At 33.1% G+C, this 10,048-nt stretch overlaps 1 protein-coding gene across 1 annotated transcript; it reads right to left on the minus strand.

Annotated features, from left to right (window-relative positions):
• Nucleotides 1–593: 593 nt before the first annotated feature.
• On the minus strand, nucleotides 594–7,691 carry LOC105642300 (ABC transporter B family member 15). The gene is made up of 7 exons (XM_012227100.4): nucleotides 7,259–7,691; nucleotides 7,106–7,160; nucleotides 6,821–6,999; nucleotides 6,158–6,615; nucleotides 5,283–5,823; nucleotides 3,345–4,253; nucleotides 594–2,172 (listed from the first exon to the last, which is right to left on the minus strand). Exons 1-7 carry the CDS (start codon nucleotides 7,475–7,477, stop codon nucleotides 787–789), a joined length of 3,747 nt encoding a protein of 1,248 aa, XP_012082490.1. The 5' UTR covers nucleotides 7,478–7,691; the 3' UTR covers nucleotides 594–786.
• Nucleotides 7,692–10,048: the final 2,357 nt, after the last annotated feature.

Genomic DNA, 10,048 nt, shown 5'->3' on the forward strand with positions numbered 1-10,048 from the left:
CTGAGTTTTAAAATATATAAGAATAAGGTCAGAATTGTAAAATTATAGTTTAAAAAACGAGAGAATATATATATATATATATATATATATTTTTTTTTTTCCTCCCATGGAAATAAGACAGAAGAAAAATAATTGAATTTTTTGTACTATTTTCATTCCCTATTTTCTTTTTTCCATTAGCTTATTTCCTCTCTAATCCAAACAAAGTGTTTATGCTTTTATGTAGAATCATGGTTGAGTTATTCAGATTTCATAACAAAGTTACAAAATGTAGGCATTAATATAGAGAGGTAAATGGTTAAAATGGGGAAAAAAAAAGGACTAGTAGGTCCTAAGTTCAGAATAATTATTCCCCTTTTCTTCAAATTTGATTTCGCCATTGTTCTCCTTTCATTTTCTTCATCTTGACTTCGTCACCGATTATTTTAATTTCTTTTCTAATTTTTTTCCAAGTCAATATTTTTAATTTATAGAATTTTTAAATAGATGATTTTAGACAAATATAAATGATATAATCAAGAAGGGAAAATAAAATTCTGCAACAGCTAATTAAGGTAGCATAAAATAAAGGAATTTGAAGAAACATTGAAAAATATTTAGTAAATTAAACATATTTATATATTTCTTCTATATATACATATTTTACATATAAAATTTACTATTATTATCACAATTTAAATATCCTAAATTCTCACACAGCATGGTAAAAAAAAAAAAAAGAAGACAAAATAAAAAAAAGAAAAATACTAATTTCGCCACTACCGGTCCACCGAGTTAAATGTATGACTAAGAATTGTCATTGGAATTATGTGGTCCCCTTTGGAGACTAACCAACGAGAAGTAAGCTCCAGTGGGTCCCTTACCCAACAAAGACGAGTGGGTCCCTTGTTCAACGACCTGCCCTTTATCCAAAACGGCAATAAGATCACAGCTCTGTATGGTACTAAGCCTATGTGCTACAACCACACTTGTCCTCCCAACCATCACGCGCTCTAGCGCGTCTTGGACCACCTTTTCTGATTGGCTATCTAGCGCACTAGTAGCCTCATCTAATAGCAAAACCGATGGATTTTTCAGTATTGCACGCGCTATTGCAATACGTTGCTTCTGCCCTCCTGATAGTTGCACTCCTCTGTCCCCACACCACGTGTCGTATCCATCCCGTAATCCAGCGATGAAATCATGAGCGTTCGCTGCCTTAGCGGCCTCGATGATCTCTGATTCATCGATTTTATCCGATGTACCGTACACTATGTTTTCCTTGATTGTGCCCGCAAATAATGTAGGTTCTTGACTAACTAGAGCAATGTATTTCCTCAATGATCTCAATTGATATGATCTTATATCTCGACCGTCAATTTTCACAACGCCCTTAAGTGGATCGTAAAATCTCTCAATTAATCCAATTATAGTTGATTTTCCTGAACCACTTTGTCCAACCAATGCTGTTGATTTCCCTGCTTCAATTTTAATTGAGAAGCTTTTGAAGATTATCACATTGGGCCTAGCTGGATATGCAAAGTCCACATCTCGAAGCTCGACATTGCCCATTATGGTTTCAGGCTCAAAACCGTCGGGGTCTTGGGGCTCAATTTTTGTATACCGGTCTAATACAGCAAAGACAGATCCAACGGCGTCCGCGCCCTTGGCTAAGTCCGTGGTCATGCTTCCAGCATCGGCTATGACACGGCCTGTGCTCACCAACACCATGAACGTCTCAAATAGGTCTTTCGCAGTTATGTACCCTTGTGAAATGAGCTTTCCACCATACCAAAAGTCAAGAGCCCATGTACAAGACATTAAGCTTTGGGAGGTGCCAAGCCCAATACCTGCAAACAATGATTGTCTTATGCTTTCCCTTTGAGGGCCTTCTTGGGCTTTTTCGAGCATTTTCAGGATCCGATCTTGGGAGGAGAAGGCAGTAATGGTCCGAAGGTTGGACACTGCCTCTCCGGCGATCTTGCTGCTCTCATCTTGGGCTTTAATGGCTCTCTGGGACATGCTTTTGAGCAGAACTCGGCGCGTATAAAAGCAAACAATAATTAAGGGTTGGACCGCTATCATCACAACAGCAAGCCTCCAAGCAATTACAAGGCCCATAGTGCAGGCTAAGATTACAGCTGAGACTGTTTGTACAACAAGAGCCACTCTATCACCTACTAGAGACCTCACCTGCTCATCAATAAAATCAAATATTCAGCCCATAGAAGTCTAAAACCGAATCAATTGTTGGTTTGGTTGTATCATTCGAGTAAAATAATAATAATGAATCTTAAATAATTAAACTAAGACAAAAAGAGTATAACTAAGATTGTTAAAGAACTCGAATACGGTAACTCAGTGGCAAAAAGCATTTGCAAGATTAATTACCATGGCTCATGTCATGAGTTCAATCTTTCGTAACACAAACTCCTTAAGGTCAACCATTCTGTGAACCGTTAAAATGGACATGGGTGAATATAATATTTGCAATTTGCAGCTAGATGAACTGTCCTGACTGTTAAGTCTTTCTCATATACCAGCTGTTACAGAGTTATTATGCTGAGGAATCTATAGGACCCATTATTCCCTTTGAAATGAAACGACAAAGTACAAAGTCCTTTCTCAACGATTCAACAATAGGTATGGCCCTAATGGGAAGCATTACTACGACCTCCATTTCTCATCTTTGCCCACAAATGTGAGGTTTGGGCATCGAGTCAAAAAGCTTGTCAAAATCATAACCCACTGAAAACTTCAAAGTTGACTTGTCAAATACAGATGTGTTCTTCTTTCTTTCATCTTATAATGTTAGCTAAGACTTAGTTATAGCTTTTTGCATTATAATAATATGGAATAAACAAATGAATTATAGGAATTTCTCCTTTTTTGTTTTGTTTTGTTGACGACATGTCAAGTATATAATAGTGATTTGAAAACTCAGATTCAAGACAGTCTATTCTCTGTATCAACCCTCAATACGAGAAATAATTAGGTTTGGTCTAATTAGACCGCTAATTTAATGGCATGTTTTTTTTTTTAATTAAGTCAAATTTTAATTAAAACTATCAAATTTCATACTCAATGTGGAGATAAAAATTAGGTAGCAAGAGGTAGAGGGAGTAAGGACTGGGGCAGCCCAGGCCCCACAAACTCTAAAACTTTTTCTAGTTTTGCTTTATAAATAGTGAAAAAAAAAATTCTTCACTTGGTCCTCTTTATTTTTGAAAAATGTTCTTTGCCCCTCAAATTCTTAAGTCTAGCTCTACACCCTGAAAGTAGCAACACCTAACAGTGGATAAAGCTTGCTTAGCTAACAAATTGTGATTATGAACATGTTTATATAAATAAAAGAGAATACGTACCACATTGGCATCTTTGGCAAGTCTAGAGCAAATTGCACCACTAGAATTCTCATCTTGATCAAACCAACCAACTTCAAAAGTGAGTATCTTTGAAAGCATCCTCTCTCTTATCCTCTTGGTCAAATATTCACCCATATATGCAAAATTGTAATGTTGAACGATGTTAACAATCAGTGAGAAGATTGCTAGCCCCAGAAAGATTAATGCATACATCCTTATTTGTTCCTTGATCTCATTATGGTCCTTCAAAAAATATATAGATATCATTGACCCCATTGAAAATGCATATACTGGCTGAACTCCTCCAAATAATATTGCCCCTAAACATCCAAAACTTGCTTGTTTCCACTCTGGCAAGTTCAATGCTAGCAATCTCCGAAATGAGGGTACCGGAAATTTTTGCTCTTCCTCTACCTGTACATTTTCTCCAGCAAAGGAAGCTCCACTTGGAGCCATTGAATTATTAGAACTTGATCTACTCACTAGCGATAATCTTCGACTACTTGTGTTATTCATGTCCATTTTGGAAATTAAAGAAGAGGAAGCTGTCAAGTGATCATCTTCCGTAGTTTTATCTTTTTCTGTTTGTTGAAGACGGACTAATGAAGTGTATAGTCCATCTTCATTTTCAATTAATTCATCATGAGACCCTGTTTCCATAATCTGGCCATTTTGAACAACAGCGATCACATCAGCATTTCTAATGGTGGAGAGACGGTGAGCAATGACAATGGTGGTGCGCCCTACAGCAGCCTTGTCTAGGGCCTCTTGGACAATACGTTCAGATTCAGAGTCCAATGCACTTGTTGCCTCATCAAGAAGGAGGATTCTTGGTGCCTTGATTATCGCTCTTGCAATGGCAATTCTTTGTTTTTGTCCTCCTGACATTTGAATTCCTCTCTCGCCAACCTGTTAATCATGTATTAGTTATATATTTTCATTAGAAGACAAATCATGGATTAAATTTATGATTTAAGACAAGATAGAACATGTCTAACTGTCCATACAGTGGTGTACAGTCTTGCTTTAGTTTAGCACAAAAAGTAGGTTCTTTATCATGATATTAGTTTATAGTTCATGTAAGAAACTCTAGTTGAATGATTAAGAGTTGCATGTTGTCTAGTTTATTATTCATCAAACACACTCTTTCTTTTCTTAAAAAAAAGTGTGAATCAAAAGTGATAATATATATATATATAATATTATTGGATTAATGCTTGGGTAATAAAAAAAGCAAAAAAAAGTTAAAAGCTTATACTATTCTGCTTTAAAACTTTATTATATACCAGAAAAATAAAAATTGCAAGAGAAGAAACGTTCAGTGCATTGTTCATAAACGGTTGGGGAACCAGGAAACATGATATGTGGGTGGGTGTCCTTATCTTGCTCCAATTTATGACCTGAAGCACGTTCCCACTTTTAAAGGTATTCCTTGATCCTCACTTTATCATATACTATTTCTTTTCTGTGAAGGCTTTCAGTTTCAAGATAGAAGGTGCATAAAACAACAAAAATAAATATATAAATAAATAGAGTGGTTATCTCGGTCACATGACTCGTGCAACTCTGAAATCAAATGATGGAAACACACATGGGTGCCCATTTTTAGGACTTGGGAAAGCAATATATGGCATCTTGCAGGAAAGGTATGGGAGTAATTTAATTATGTGGGGGGTCCATAAACCATTATCTAGAATTGATTGGCAATAATTTCCAAGAAAAATTAAAGTACTATATGGTGTAGAAAGTACTTGATAGACAATAAAACATAAATAATGAATAGTTATTGATGACAAGTTGTCGTTTTGTGAAGAATCACAAATTTTAATTATGAATGTGTGTATAAAAGCATAAAAAATGTTGCAAGTCAAATGTTTTATACTTTGTAGTATAGTGGGTGATGGTGTAGTTTATGTGAAAAGGACAAGCAGAACTAACCTGAGTATCATAACCATTAGGCAACTGACAAATGAAATTATGAGCATTAGAAGCTTTAGCAGCTTCAATAACTTGTTCTATCGTGGCATCTTCTTTGCCAAATAGTATGTTTTCTTTAATACTTGTTGCAAATAGTGCTGGTTCTTGGCTCACTAAACCCATTTGTGACCTTAGCCACTTGAGTTGCAACTTGTCAATAGAAACCCCATCAACAAGTATTTCCCCACCAAGTGGGTCATAAAATCTTTGCAGTAGTGCTATTACTGTTGATTTGCCTGAACCACTACCTCCCACCAAAGCCACAGTCCTGCCTGCAGGAATATTTAGGCTAAAATCTTTCAAAGTTATACTTTCTGGCCTTGATGGGTATGCAAATTCTACATGCTTAAATTCAACTTCGCCTCTTACATTTTCCAAAATTTCACCTTCCATATTTTCTAAATCAATTTTTGGTACTCTTCTTATCACTTCCATTATTCTTTCTCCAGCTGAACATGCTTCAGAGAAATACTTCACATTGGATAAGCCAGCACCGAGGGCTCTGATATCGGACCAAAGACCAAAAAGAAAAGGAAAGAAAATGAATAGAAAGAAATCAAACATATAGGGAAAAAAATTATTGAATTTTAAAATTTAACATGGAAATGAAAAGTTGTTGCTGGTCAAAAATTAATGTTCGAGTTGTCATATAGCATAAGATTTCAGAGCCTCAAACCCAACTCAAGTCATTAATTTCAATTTTTGCCATCATACGAGGCATTTACACCCTAGAAAATAGGATACTCCACTAGCAATTTTATTTTATTACCATAATAGGAAAAAAAAAAAAAAAAAACATATCCAAAGATTATTGAAGAAACTGTCAAGAAACTTACAATCCACCAACAGCAATAGAAGCACCAACAGCAAAAACAGTTCCTCCACGAGCATCATGGTACATGACCAATCTGCTGCCATAATAAGACATGAAAGCCCAAATAGCAAAAACAACACCGTTGCTTCCAATGGCCAAGCCCTTAGCTAGACCCTGTTTGAGTCCCAGCTTCACTGAAAATTCAAGAGCTGCAGAGTATGCAGATATAGTTTTGCTTTCCCCAACAAAGGCATACACAGTCCTAATTGAAGATATTGCCTGCTCAGCTATCGTACCTGCCTTATTATATTCTTCTCTTATCTTTCTTGCCAATTCCATCAAAGTCCTCCCATATATCAAACCAGGAATCACCAAAAGGATAATAAAAGGAAACCCCACAATTGCTAGCCTCCAGAGCATCACAAACCCAGCAATGTAGCAACCGAAGAACATGGAAGCATTCATCAGAAAATTTGGTACCTGATTTGGCATAACAAACATCAAAATTTAGTTCAATTTGATGTAAGTACTGAAATCTTACTCATAAGCTTTGGCTAATTTGATAAACTTGCTTCCAGGATTGTAAGGTTACAGTTCTGAACCAATTTAAAACCAAAATTAACCCATAAAAAAAATGGAAAATTTTTTTTGTTCGATGCAAGGTGAAATTAATTCAATGTCAAACCTTTTCACTTAGAACATCTTGAATTACTAGGCTATCATTTGAAACACTTGTAATGACCTCTGCTGTACTTGTTACATGCAAATCAAAATAACCCACTTCTTGTCTTAGTACTGCTTTCAAATACCTCGCCCGCATTCTGGTAGCTTGCCTTTCTCCTGTTCTTGTCCAACAATATCCCTCTGGTAATAATCCAGGACAGATGAACCCAAATAAATTAAAAACAATATGTAATTCACGAAAAATATCATACAACTAATACTAATCATTGAATTTGGTCAAACCCACCTAAGAAACAAACAACCCATTGTCCAACAGCCACATAACAAAGCGCCACCGCGTTCTGCCAATCCAAAAATGTATTAGTTAGGTGCAATACGAAGGAAAAAGGCCATAAATATAGAGAAAGTCAAAAGAAATAAATAATTTTTCAAAAGTAACCTTGTTGATGTTCTGAGAGAAATTATTTGCAGAAGGAGAAGCACCGCCAATATTGTTCATTAATTTACTAGTTACAAGCAACACTAGTGGGGTAGAAAATCCATCTCCAATGGATCCAATAAACCCAAGAATCATCAACAACGAATCTACACGGTCTGCATGCATGAAAATCGATTTAATGGACCCAAGATTACTGCTTTTCTTCTTATCAGTGCCCATGTTTAAACCAACAATAGCTACTTCGTACACTCTCTGTGAAGACACAGAGTGAGAGAGAGAAAATTGGAGTTACAGCACTTCTGGTGTTGGAGACTATGACCACCGGCTGTTTGCTCCCAAAAGGATTATGTCCTACACTACTCACAAGGTGCAAATTTGGAGACAATCCCCTTCAATATGGGTGGTGTGTGTATATATATACATATACACAGGTACAGCCATGAGTGAGGATCGCCAAATACTACTATTCAAATTTGGGAAAAATATTTACCTATAGGCTATAGCTGTTGTAAAGTCCACCTATAAGCCAACCAATAGAGTTATTTGATACTCCTACGTTTTTTGAGTAACTTCCCTTTAAAAATAACTTACTTTTAAAAAATATTTTCTAATAAAAGTTTTCCCTTCAAAATTATTTTCTAAATGATTTATTTTAAACAATAATAATAATAATAATTGATTAAAAAAATATTAAAATCTAACTCAAAAGACAATAAAAATATTTATAATAATAAAAATTTCGTATTTTAAAATTTTTATGGTTAAAAATATGAAAAAATATAAAAAATGATTTGAAAGTGATCGATAATCGATAGTGGTGACCGGTAATAATAGCTACCGAGATTAATAAATATTTTCTTCACTTGAAAATGATAATCGACTTAGTTTTCCTTCAGTTAAAAAATATTTTTCATTGACTTAGTTTCCTGAATGCCCTAAACAAAGAAAAATTATTTAAAATATTTATTGCAAATTATTTTACGGAAACAAAATGGAGCCTAAATTTCGTCAATTTCTCTTTTATTACCTTAATTCTTCATTAAAAATTGAATTTTAATTAATTTCAAAAAGAATTTAGTAGCAATCATGTAATTATTATAAAATAATTTAGATTTTATTAATTGTTAATATAAAGACATTAAAAAAATGACTAAAAATTATGGTTTAAAAATAATAATTATAAAAATTAAAGTTGATAAAAATTATGAAATAGAAAAAGTATAAAGAATATGGATTTTTTTTTTTTTGCTAAAAAAAAGAAATAGTGAAAAATAGTTATATATTATTCTTAAATGAATCTATTCATCCACCAACCTCTAATTACTTGCCCATTTAAAAAATTATTGTTCTTTATTATTTTATTTTGAGTCAAAAGCCAATGACATTATTATTTATAACAAATTAATATTTTTATTAAATTACACCAAGGGTAGCTAATTGGATAATGGCAACATATGTCTGTGTGATATATTTAGGAAATACTGATTTTTTTTCACCGATAGTTGATATTATAAATCAATGGATTTCCAATATTGGTTAAGCAAGCGGGTAAGTCATACAATATGGATAGCCGTAGTTAAAGGACTTGACTTCGAGAGTCGAAATCTCTCACTTTTCATATAAGTGATATTATCAAGACCACATTTGGTCGACAAGAAGAAAAAAGGGAATTGAATTTAAGTGTACGTATAAGTCGCATTTCTATTTATTGTTAATTAGTTTATATATCACTTTTAAATTTATTATTTTTGAAAAAAAAAAATCAATTTTCATACATTTTTATTAAATCATTTTTTAATAATTTGGATTCTGTTACTAGATTACATCTTTATAAAAAGCTAATTAGTATCCATTTTACATAGATTTAGCTAATAATTTTCATTTAAAAAATTATTACTTTCATTTCTAACAGGTATGTATGTTTCTATATATCTTGTATGAGAACTGAATTCTACTTAAATTTCATTATTAGTGTTCAAAGAAAATTAATTAATGATACTATATATATTTTATTAGTGACCAATGTGTATTTTATCAGGGGGTTCATTTATAATATTATAAGGGCAAATGAGTAAATATGTGGGATATAGATATATATATATATATATATATTTTTTTCCCGTTTGGCCAGTTGATTTCAACGATTCCCTTGTTCCCTATATAAACCCTTTTTTTATTCATTGTGAAGGGTAATACTCTCAATTAATGTCAATTAATATATAGAAATTATTTTTTTAAAATGGACGGTGAAAATAGTCTATATTGCTTTTGGATTATTTAGCTTGAAATGAAGGATTAAAAAGTAAAGAAAAGGTTTGATCTAAAGATTAGAAAACATTGAAAGAAAATAAGAAACATTTAGGTTTGGCTTGTTGTCGTTTCGTATTTGTTCATTGTGACTATTTAAAAAAATGGTGGATTTTTTAATCATATAAGGATAGGTAAAATAAAGTTGAATGAACACGTGCTTAGAAAAAAGCAAAAAAAATCATTGATGAATTTTAATCCTCTCCCAGAATTTCTGATGGCGTCATTAATGACGCCACTTGATTTCTAGGCCCACTTGGACAAGATTACCATTAAAACCACACACACACACACACACACACACACACACACACAGATATATATATATATATATATATATATATATATATATATATATATATATATATATATATATATATATATATATATATATATATATAAGTAGAGCAATTTGCATTACTTAGACGTTAAGTGTAATCCTTTAAAATTACCAAATATGAAGAGAACAATAATTATTTAGCA

Source organism: Jatropha curcas, chromosome 11, assembly GCF_041381405.1.
Source record: "Jatropha curcas cultivar XTBG-Jc1 chromosome 11, XTBG_Jcur_1.0, whole genome shotgun sequence".
NCBI lineage: Eukaryota > Viridiplantae > Streptophyta > Magnoliopsida > Malpighiales > Euphorbiaceae > Jatropha > Jatropha curcas.